At 35.3% G+C, this 12825-nt stretch overlaps 1 protein-coding gene across 1 annotated transcript in view; it reads right to left on the reverse strand.

Moving 5' to 3' along the window:
- Nucleotides 1-3861: 3861 nt before the first annotated feature.
- Nucleotides 3862-12825, reverse strand: part of Smp_157010 (putative titin) — a gene marked incomplete at both ends in the record, with an annotated part of 117899 nt that continues 108935 nt past the window's right edge. Inside the window, 6 exon segments of the mRNA XM_018799883.1 lie at nt 3862-3946; nt 6355-6574; nt 7865-8301; nt 9688-9932; nt 11038-11267; nt 11745-12071. Of these exon segments, the coding sequence (XP_018653752.1) occupies nt 3862-3946; nt 6355-6574; nt 7865-8301; nt 9688-9932; nt 11038-11267; nt 11745-12071 (1544 nt within the window).

The following is a 12825-nucleotide window of genomic DNA, read 5'->3' on the forward strand; positions in this document are numbered from 1 at the left end:
GGCAGATTCACACCGCTAGTACCTATTTCAATCTGAGCTGTTTCCACAATGTTATCAATGGCAAAGTTCAGGCTGAACAGAGCCTTCAAGACGTCAATAAACGTAGACACATTTTTCAATTGACAATTTTATAGCTATCATAAAGTTCCTACCCAGACCACCCTTCTCTGCGTCTAATCACTTGACATCGGTTGACAATATCGAGTATGCTTCATTGAGATCGTTGACTTGATGGTAGAACTCTCCTTTGATTCCATGGGTGCTGCAGTCTTGATGATTAGTTGGAGATTACGAAAAGACATCGTTTCTCACATCAGTTCTCACTTTGAGCGTTTGGATATGAAAGTACACGGACAACTATTAATAAGGATAAACCAAATTAATACTTTGCCCCGTAGTGAGACACCGACGCTAGAGGGATCGGATGTCGGTGCTACATGGTCCAGGATCAGAGCATATGGAATAAACTATTGACGGAGAGATGAAAAACTAAGTTGTCGTGCTTGGATATCGGTGTACAGCATATATTAGTACCAAAAATTTCCGAAGAAACAGCCAGAATCTTGCATTATCCATTCTGCACAGGAATTTAAACATTGAAGGAGGCAAGTTTGGGTGCCAGACATGGCTTCAGAAAATATATGCCAGATTTCGTACTCGATGACACCATTCATTAAACAGACCAACGAACTAAGACTTTTAACGGGACAGGATTGTCAACAGAGATAAACTGCTAAGTGAGTTGAAGAATAGGGTTACACACAAAATATAATCGGACTCTCTTAACTCTCGGTCATGCCAGGGCAAATGACCGTGGTAATTTCACTGAACACATATATATTGTCTGGTGTAGATTGTTAGCAAAGTTTTCCCCAATCTACGAAGGTTGATTTCCGTCCTTATAAGGAGATTCAAACCAACCATGATGTAACTCTTCAATTAAAGGTGAAACCAATTAAATATCTGAACAATGATATGGAATGTCGTATCGTTTAGCTTAGACTTCTGTCATTTCAGAGAACTAGTGTTCATTGTATGATTATAGGTTTGTATAATTTATACCAATCTTAGGCTGAGAATTTTTACCGAAATTCTGTTTACAGAGTATTGATCAGATCATTCGGTTATTATAGAGAGTAATAAGTCAGTCGAATGGTGTATGGACAAAAGCAATAAGTTCACTCCAAACCCAACATTCGTTGATAACTGAATGAAAGTCATACTAAGTGACAATTTCATGTAACGGAGATAAGGCACAGAAAGTCGCTGAACATCCTCACCTTGAAAAGACAAATTTTCTAAAGCATAGGACATTTTTGAGATCGGGATATTTCGACTAACTATTCTTTTGAACACTGATTAGTAATACAGTAATCTCAACATTATAAAAGAAGATAGTCTACTCTACTTTCGAGTGACTTTGATACGATTACTTAAAAAAATTCAATAAATACACTTTATAATCATACATCAGGGTAGGTAAGTAATTTATTTTTAGAGCATTATTTTATTTATTTAAACACGTAAATATTGGTACAAAGGGGCACCAGATATATATGCGCCGCGCAAATCACATTTGATTTGTGTGAGGGCTGTGATACTGCCCAGGTGCCGAAACAGGTGGTCTTTTTAGGAGACAACACCCCGAGCCTTTGACCTAAAGGTCTGATCCACAAGGCAATGGAGCAATTTTAGGAGTTGTAGTCCAATTTCATACTTTTCCATTCCTAACCAATCATAAAGAGTATTTGTTTCAATGTACAACTCTAGTCGGGATCACTCCATTAGTTTATTGTAAGGATCACTAGAAGAACACGATAGTACAGTATGCTTTCAGCATAGAGTTATTCATAGTAGATTGATTGTTTTAATAATACACTCAAAAATATATTTGATTAATTTACGAACTATCTCGGCATTTGATTTATTCACTCATCCACATCATAAGTAATAGGCTTTGGATTAATTCAATTGAAATATAACTTCAATAACATAGATAGATTGTAACTTTCCGAAAATTATTTACCCAATCAGACTCTTAAGTTAAGAATTATTGTTGCTCAGAATGAGGATTTTAGGGTAGTCTTTTCCCCGAAATCATACTACTATAATATGCTTCCCGTTGTTGGAAAATGGAGAAAGCTTAGCTAAGATACAGGCTTATATCAGATAACAACTATATTTCTTTTTCATAAATATTTACATCAATATATTCTACTAACAAGTATTACATACAAACTTATGAATCAGCTGTCCATTGGGATAGAAAATAACTGAGCAAGGCGCAGAAGATAACATGATACAATTATTGATTACTGATAAACACTACAGGATTTGCAATTATCACAACTAAACCAGTTACATTATGAGCAAAGATGGATAATGGCTACTATTGGAATCCAAGACGCGCGTTTTGTCTTATTTGGGACCCGTCAGCTGGAGGTTCCTGCATCACAGAGTTTATGGGACTCGAATCCAGTACCGTCCGCTTCAAACGCCCTCGCGTTATCCACTTAGCTACTGAGTCCTGATAGCCACTTGTTTGTGCAATGGGGTGAAGTTTAAATTCACTTGGTGTTGTTTACTTGGAAAACCTGGAAGCACTGGACGGCCGTTTCGTCTTATTATAGGACTCCTCAGCAGTGCGTATCCACGATAACGCACTCGCGAGATTCGAACCTAGGATCTACCAGTCTCGCGCCAGAGCTTCCAGTTTTTCCATGGTAGTCTAGCTTCAATTGACTCATGCTTTCAACTATGAAAATACTAAATCTCCACAAAACCCCTCCTGATAATAATAATAATAATCAATTAATTATCAAATGATTTATTTCAGCATTTCTTTCATTGATTCATTAAATAATTCCAATTAGTAAATAAGGTTGCGTAATCATTACCAATAAAGGTAAACAGGAAAGAAAAACAAACAAACAAATCCATGGTAAACTTTGTAAACATTCTAATTGATTATAATTAAAAACTAATCATAACATGTTTTTCATTAGAAATACACATAGATTTTTCTTTTCTTTAGTTTCATTCATTTCTCTAAATTAATAAATTGTGAAAAGATGAATGAAATAAATGAGGAAGGGGGGCTGGGGGGAGGCAAGGGATTAGGGGTGATTAGGATATTTTAATGAAATGTAATATACTCAAAAAGGGGGTATTCTTACATATAGATTATTGTAAACTAATAAATGCATTTATCATTAAATGAGTAGTTAGATAGAATGGTAGCATTAGTAATAGTATTAGTATTAGTAGTGGTAGTAGTAGTAGTGGTAGTAATAGTATTAGTAGTGGTAGTATTAGTGGTAATAGTAGTGGTAGTAGTAGTATTAGTGGTGGTAATAGTGTTAGTAAAAGCAGTAGTAGTAGTTAATACTTTAAAGGGATGTGTACAACAATAAATTTGATTTGTATTAAACAAAGTAAAAGAAACGAATATTATGTATAGTTCTTTTCATACATCAAGTTTAATCATTTTTTTTTTTAACAGAAATGAATATATATGTGAACAAACAAATTAGTAGTATCAATGTTTAACAAGTAAAACAAAATCTTCATAAAATTGATGATGTGAATACGAAAACTTCGAAATCTTGAAGATTTTCCATTTACTTAATTGTTTTTTTTTAGAGAAAAATTGGATCTAGAAGCAGTTGAATCCTAGTTAATAACGTTTATAATTGAATAATTCATTCACATTGAGTTTCATCAGTAACATAAACTGTTGCTATGGAAACAAGACTTAAAACTGTTTTGATGTGTATCTTAGATGATGAAACAATATAAACAAAAATCATATATGAATATATGATAATTGTGGTTTAGACTTTCTTATTTTATAATTGAATATTATGGTTCTCTAGAAGTACGACCATTTGAAACACTTGTTGCTCGTGAATTAGCACGAGATGATCCATGTGAAACTGTATCATAACTATGATCAAAGAAAAGTAACAGGGAACAAATGAATACACTTATATAAATTGTAAAAAAAAAGTGTTTCATCTATAAACAAACATTAGTTCAAGTGATTTGAAGAAGTCAAATGGAATTCATTAAGTTAAGATGGTGGTTGAAGGTGGTCAACAGGAAACCCTGGACCCGGGTTTCGTGCTACTTGTCACTTGTCAGCAAGGTGTACCTGTAATCTTGAGGGAACCTTGCTGACGAGTGCCAAGTAGCACGAAACTCGGGTCTAGGGTTTCCTGTTGACCACCTCCAACCACCATCTTATCTCAACATAGTGAATGCAGTGTCGAGTCACCTAGACTAGTGGCCACATTGCAACTTGATCGATAGCATTCGATTAGCACTAAGAAGGACTTGACACGCATGACATTGATCACCACCCAGTGACCAATCAATTGAGAATTCATTAAGTGTTGGATTCTGTTATAATTTGTGACCGAGTGGATGCCTAGTTAATGTATGGCGCGATAAGACCGCCAATTAGAGAGAAGCAAATTATCAATTTGAACAGTGACACATGAAAACCGTATGAGCAGTCTAGAGTACTTGTCGGTCCTGAATCTGCCTACCCCTGCCAGTTAAGTCCTGAACAGTCCCTGTGGTATGAATCATTGTATTTCAAACATACTGAGTTTATATACCAATCAAACTGACCATATTGTACCATAAAATATAAAATAACATTTGTACAAGAGTTAGTCAAATGTGGCTGTGAATAGGGGGAGCAGTAATTAGTTGACTGCGGGAATATTCATGAATTGTAAATCGTACAATAATAGTCCAAGGGTCAAAATAGAGCTCACAATGAAAGGAACAAGAACATGACTAGTTTAATTATTTAGCAAATATACGATAAAAATTATATGCATGATATTGGTCCATAAATGGATCCCAAAGTTACCATTCACTATTGTTATCGGGATATAACAGATTCATCGATGAGTATAAAGTATGTTTGAAATAAAACTGTGTATTGGATCATATGATTGATTTTTGCAAACAAATCACTTTCACAAATGGTTAGACACCTATATATCACAGTGAATTTCCATTTAGTAGTTCATTATTAAATGTTACAGTGTAAATTTATGAAAGTGATGTAGATAGTTACAGGCGATCAACAGAATCCCTCAGATGGGTCTCTTCAGCAAGATGCATATGTTATTCTAAGAGAATTGACGCTCCTTATTGAGGTTCGAACCTACGTCAGTCAGTGGTGATCAAATTCTAACTATCATTAGTTTCCTCACTATTTAAGATACACTTTACTGACAAGTGTTAATTAGCATAAATATACTTTTAAAGTTCCTTCCGATAGCCTCCAGTCACTTAACATTTAAAAGTAGTGAATGTAATGTCAAATTTTTGAGACGTTTTGGGAATATTACAGTTTGATTGATGGAATACGAATGCCACTATGTACTAGATAAACATGATATTAATTACTACCAAGTAAGCGATCACTATACACTTGAGAATTGAACATGTTTTATTTTCTAAACTTTCCATGTATTACTTAATTACTTACTTATGCCTGTCACCCCTCGTCGAGGAGCATAAGCCTCTGACCAGCATTCTCTATCCAACTCTGTCCTGAGCAATTTACTTAGACTCAGTGGTTTATTAAACCCAAAAGTTTCGTTGTCATTCTAAACGATCTGTCTTACTTTATGTAGAAACAAAGAGTCTAATTATTCGGCAAACATTAAATTACTGCTCTGATAATCTTCCATGTAAATTTATTTTATTTATACACATAAATATTGGTACAAACGGGTACCAGACACACATGCACCACACACATCTCATTTGATTTGTGTGAGGGCTGTGATACTACACAGGTGCCCAAATTGAAGCAGGTGGTTTTCTTAGGGGGCCACACTCGTAGCCTTTGACCTAGAGGTCTGATCCACAAGACGGTGGAGCATCGTGGGGCGATGCATTCCCATGGTAGCCGGTGACCAACAATTGGTTCATACGCCATTTGTTCCCTCAGGCTACTGGAGACCATGTGCACCATTGGTTTGGAATCAGGGTTTTCCAACTCCCCTAGGTGGACTCGCAGTGTCCATCAACCCGGTTAAAGCGTCGGACATTCACTTTTCGTCCCCTCAATTTCGTAAACATCACCGGTGCCACGAGAAGGCAGTGAGTAGTACTTCTTTGGCAGAGGCTATATTACGCATGGCCATGTGAGAGTATTTCGAGAGGGAGAGCGGATTCTCCCCACTCTCGGCCACACCAGGGCATTTGGGGGCCATGTAAATAGTTGTCTTCGAACATTTTGTTAGCTTCAACTGTCTTTGTATTTATGATTAGATTAAAATGTAAAATTAAAAACTAATAATATTGTATACAAATAATTAAATTTACCGTGGTCTTTGTTTTGATTTAATTTGAACACGAGTACAAAGTACAATTGGTTCTAGATTTTTTGGTGCATTTGCATCAGAAGCTTCTAATGTCAATGTATAAGATCCTTCATCATTAGACATAACTTGATCAATAGCTAATGTAAGTTCACCATCTTTACTACGAGTAATTCTTCTACGACCATCATATGTTAAAGTTCGACCTGATTTACTCCATGTAGCTATTTAATAAAGAAAAAATATATATGAGGGAAATTATTTAGTTCATCAAATAAATATAACCAAGAGAAATTAGTTCGATACTGTAGGGGTGATCCTGAAAATTTCTCGCAATAGACATAACAAGCTCAGGAAAACATTAAGAAGCATGTTATCCAATTAGCGTACGATTAGAAGTTTTGCTAGAAATATCGCAAAAATGAAACGTCACATGTAGAGGTTCTGATTGGCTGATTACTACACTGTTACTATGTTTGGTAGCATTTTAGAATCTTCAGGAAAACCCAAGGACTTCTTAAATACTATAAAAACCCTATATTTTTTGTAGATAAATGAACCTTTGGAGTAAAGTGCTTCTCGTATAGTTTGTGCCTTTTCTCTCGTGTTCAAGTTGCTGTTTAGTTCTAGCTTGGGGGTTACGAGACTAACTTAGGATCCGTTCAGGACTTATCAAATACATCTTTAATAGAATCCAATTGTGGATCTAATTAATATCAAAATATTCATTTACGAAGCGCCAATACGGTAATAGAAGCTGATTAGATCTAGACATGAGTACAAACAATTAATGTTGTGTAACAGTTTTAATTCGTGAGAATAAAGCTTAGTACTTATGAATCAGATAACATAATCAAACTTTAAAAGTTGTTAGATTCTAACCTAGTAATTCATTCGAGAACAATCAGTGTTTCTCGGGTATATGTTTTTCGTTAAGAATCGAACATTTAGGTGGAAGTAATCTTTTGAAGTATTCTTCTAGTCCTTTCTAAAATTTTAACTTTACAGAGATTTGTTTAAGATCATGGTCAGAGGTTTTCATTGAACTCAGGGTGATCCAAATATGAGTAACTTTCCGAGTAATTCGATGTTTTGTCTACAGGAAATGTTTAGTGATGTGTGACTAGTGAGAGTATATGAGATTGGTCACCGAACGTGAACAGATGAACATACAACTAACTGGCCATTAAATACATGATTTCCTTTCGTAGTGTTGATTTTTACTCTGGACTCACTTAGTGTAACTAATTCCTTTGAATAAAGTATTGTCTAGTGTATACCCATATTCTCTATTACTAGCTGTGAATCGTGTACCTGATATAACGTGATCCAGTCTGTGTATAGCCTATCAATTTAGTATCCAGTCTGATGGTTGTATAATCTCGGTCCTGTCGGTCGCAAAACTGTATAATAGTAGTACAACGTGGCAAGCAAGTAATGTTTAAATTCTGCAGTTATATTATTAAGATTTAAAGGAAACAATATTCATCATCTAATCAACAAATGATACTTACGAATGTAATGTAAATTTGTATCAACACGACATGTTAGTTCAATAGGACTGCCTTCTTCAACTTCAACAGTCTTAGGCAATGGACGTAATACATTAATATATCCAGTTAATTTAGGTGAATCTGAATGATTCCTCGGTGATGCTTTAATACCATTCTCAGATAACATTGCTAAAGAAGAATCTGTGTCTTTTTTCGAAGTAAATGATCCATTCATCATATCTGATCGATGTACACCTTTTTGTTTGATTGATTCCACATGAACAATACAAGTTGTTCTTTCACGACCAAATCTATTATATGCTATGCAACGATACAAACCTGCATCTGAACTACGGACATTGTGAATGCGTAAATAAGCTAAACCACTGCCATTTGTACCAGGTGTAATACGTGGTGGACCATATTCATCAGGAAGAATTTCAAAACCATCTTTTTCCCTGTTTTATACATTAGATAGAAAATAGAAATTGAAGCAAATTAATAATAAAAGTATTCCATTTAGATATTACCTTCGGTTAATAAATACAATCAATTAACGATAAATGGCATATCATTACTGAACTGAAGGGACTAAGAGGAGTACTTGATACTAATAAAACGAATTGACACTTATCACTGATAATCTTTAACTCAGTAGCAGTCAGCTAGTCATAAAAAACATAGAACCTGGGATATTTATGTGTCAGTTCAAGTTACCAAACTTATCAGCATACTGAGTTGAAACTATCATAATAAATATCCAAGTATAGGAGAGAATTAGTAACAGTATCAGTGGTAGTAAAAAAGATTAGACGTAGACGCCGTGGTTAGAGGATAAAAATGAGTTCACACGACAAGAAGAAGTGAAAGACAATTCTGAAAGTCAAGATCAAAGGAAAGCAACTATTAAATCTATCTGCTAAATAGAAGACCGATTCTTAGCCATGACATCTAGCGTTTCTAACACTGACTTCAACCAGGTGGTCTAGCCCCCAAATGCCCTGGTACGGCTGAGAGTGGAGAGAGTCCGCTCTCCCTCTCCAAATGCTCTCACGTGGTCACGCGTATATAGCCTCTGACAGGGGAGTCCTACTCACTGCCTTCTCGTGGCGGGGGTGTTGTTTACGAAACTGAGAGGACGAAAAGTGAATGTCCGGCGCTTTAACCGGGTCGGTGGACACTGAAAGTCCACTTAGGGGAGTTGGAAAACCATGATTCCAAACCAATGGTGCACATGGGCTCCAGTATTCTGAGGGAACAAATGGTGTATGAACCAATCGTTGGTCACCGGCTACCATGTGACTGCATCTCCTCACGATGCTCCACTGCGTTATGGATCAGACCTTTAAGTAGAAGGCTCCGGGTGTGGTCCCCTAAGAAAACCACCTGCTTCAATTTGGGCACCTGGGCAGTATCACAGCCCTCACACAAATCAAATGAGATGTGTGTGGTGCATGTGTGTCTGGTGCCCCTTTGTACCAATATTTATGTGTTTAAATAAATAAATAAGGTGGTCTACACTTATTCTTACAGCTCAGTTCAACAATCAATAGCTTCATTGACTGATGTCATGTCTTGTTTTAGCCCTCTAAGATATTATTACAGCTTAATTCTACACCAACGAACATTAGGCATTAAGGTAGACAGTGGTGGGGCATATGTAATACATATCTTAACCACTTCAGTTGATGAAGATTCACTACCATATTAACAAATTTGTTAGATTTCCTTAGTAATCTGTGCCTAAGTTCAGCATAGCTCACTTGATAGTCCCAACATAAATGAAAAGAATGTACTGAACAATTGTTCAATTATTCAATGGAAATCAATTTTCTATTACTTACCATTTAAATTCAGGTATTGGTTCACCAATTGCTATGGTTTCTAAACATAAATTAGTACCTTCTAGTATTGTATAATCACGAAGTTCTTTAGTGAATTTAGGTACTTGTATTTCCATTTTTGTTGTACCTTGTAAAATGCATGAACAACGAGCTTCACCAGCAGAATTATATGCAATTACTGTATATTGACCTAAATCATCTTTACATACATTTTCAATACGTAATTCTAAATGACCGCTATGATTCTGTAAATTAACAGTTACATAATAAAAAAAGGGATTTTTAATGATGATGATGATAGTGATGACAGTGTTTAAAATAATAGAATTTCACCACTTACTCGTTATATCATCAAAATGTTTAACTCAAAAGGCGTGTGCTACTGATATCGACAGATATAAGTAGTATGTATCATCAATTGAAAGTAGAATGCCTGATGGCAGGAGGTTGAGAAAATCAAAGAGAAGAGGAAGAGAACAGAAAGTGATTGGTATGGAAATGGAGGAACAACAAAGTCTGAGACAACTGATGGATATTTTGCAAATGAAGTATTCACTGTACGATTCTTCGAATTTATCAAGATATTCTGTAATACATTCTAACACATTTGATTGTCCTTGTTTGTGTTCTCATCCACTACATGAAGATCCTGAATTTGATCCCTTATGAGTTTACGAATACTGTTCTTAAATGAAGCGGATACTAATTTTCAGAATCAACTGGTTGTCGTATCAGACTTTGTACTATAAACACTGAAATTTCATGACTTGGAGTTGAAATCCTGTGAGATCAATAAAGTATGATGTAGATGTTTAGAATTTGATAATTTTTCTTCGAATAATATTGATTATTTATGATTGAATGTGTCGTGAACAAGAAATGATGTCAAAAAGTGTTGGGATGATCCAGAAAAATTTCTCGCAATAGACATGAGAAGCTCAGGAAACATTAAAAAACATTCTGTCCAATCAGTGTTTGATTATAAGTTTTGCTAGAAACATCGCGAAAGTTAACAGTCATATGTAGAGGTTCTGATTGGCTGATTACTACACTTTTACGATGTTTAGTAGCATTTTAGAATTTTCAGTAAAACCCAAGGACTTCTAAAATACTATAAAAACCCTATATTTTTTGTAGATAAATGAACCTTTAGAGTAAAGTGCTTCTCGCATATTTTGCGCCTTCTCTCTCATGTTCAAGTTGGTGTGTAGATTTAGCTTGGGGGTTACGAGACTAGCTTAGGATCTGCGTATAGCGTTCAATCAGCAAGATTTATCAAATAGTAAATTACACTTTATATAGTTTAGAATATACATAAATTTAGATACTATATGAAATAATCAAACTAACTTTAGCAGTAATTCTTGGATCATCCGATGGTTCAGTTAAAATTTCTATACCATCTTTTTGCCATACCACTGTAGCTGATGGTTGAGCTAATACTGATGCAGCTAATCGTATAGTACTACCAAAATCAACTTGTTGATTACGTAAACGACGAGTAAATTCAGGATGACGATGTCGAATACCACCACTATTAATTGCATCTGAGCCAGTATGACCTCCACGACCAAATAAACCTGGGAAAGAATAATATTTTTATGATTGAAAATGATTTGAAATGTAATGAACACTTCATATTATTTAAATTAGCATTATATAGAGGTTACACAGAGGTCCTTATGAATATACACATACGTTTATAGAGTTTTGTTCTCTGAGCTGGATGGTTTGGTCGCGGGCCTTCCATCGTCCTTCTGAACGACATCATCACATACATACACATGTTTAAAATTATTTAACATATATTACCAGTATAATTGATAAACTTCCATTCTTACTATCTGGTTCTTTATATTTAAAAATATGAACAATGAAACTGAATTAGGTGGCTATAGCGACTAAGCCTCTACTGTTCTACACCTACTCAGTGAAGTGATTATTTAATACAATATTTTACTCAATATAAATAAATGAGACTTTAGATTAATGCATTTATGAATACCATTCTAGTTAGGATGGTTTAACAAGAATAAGATTGAAAGAAACCAACTTACCACGAACATGTAATGCTGCTTCAGTGATAGCAGTACCTGATGAACTTGTTGCAATACATGTATATGTTCCACTATCACGTGGTATAGCATCTTTAACTAAAAGTGTATGACTAGATGTATTAGTACCAGATCTTTCAGTTGATGTTTGTGATACACATAAACGTATTCCATCAGTTAATAATGGTTTACCATCTTTAAGCCAACGTACAGTTGGTGCTGGTTGACCACGTGCACATGTTTCAAAACGAGCAGCACTTCCTTCAACAACAGTAATACTTGTTAATTCTTTCAGAAAATGTGGTGCTTCTGAACCTTCCTCAAGAGATGCTATAAAATAATAGTAATAATAATAATCATAAAAATCCCATAACAATATTCACTTAAGAATAATGAAATAAAAGGATATATATACATATTCATTTATAAGACTATCCTTCACCAAGAAGAAGTGAACAATTCACTGAAGAGAAGCTTACGCGACTAATTTATTCGAAGATTCCCATCATGAAAATTAATACAACATAAATGTTAAGCCTGTTTACGTTCTCTGTCCTTAGTTTCTCCCCCTCAACTCTTTAGTGTATTGTTTTATACTACTTTCATAGTTGAAAGCGTGAGTCAATTGAAGCTGGACCACCATCGAAAACCTGGAAGCACTGGACGGCCGTTTCGTCCTATTATGGGACTCCTCAACCGTGCGCATCCACGATTCCACACTCGGGAGATTCGAACCCAGGATCTACCAGTCTCGCGCCAGAGCACTTAACCGATAGACCACTGAGCCGGCACCCAACGGTGTTAATGTCTAACTTCAACTGATCCACGAAGTTGAGCAACCGTTCACCGATTGTCTTCAGTGAGTTGATATCTCGCAACAGACCTGGTTGAACTCCACTGGTCACTGCTTCTCACTAGAACTCCTGGATTTACCTCTCGAGGTCAGTCAGTAAACAGTTGTATTCCTAACAATTTATACGTGTATGTTGTAACGCAAGTTTCTCGTGTAATATTCTAAAATATTTATATATACTTATAATATTTATTGTATTTAACATTATAATTACCGTCTTTCAATCCCTGT

Source organism: Schistosoma mansoni, chromosome W (assembly GCF_000237925.1).
Source record: "Schistosoma mansoni strain Puerto Rico chromosome W, complete genome".
In the NCBI taxonomy this organism is placed as follows: Eukaryota; Metazoa; Platyhelminthes; class Trematoda; order Strigeidida; family Schistosomatidae; genus Schistosoma; species Schistosoma mansoni.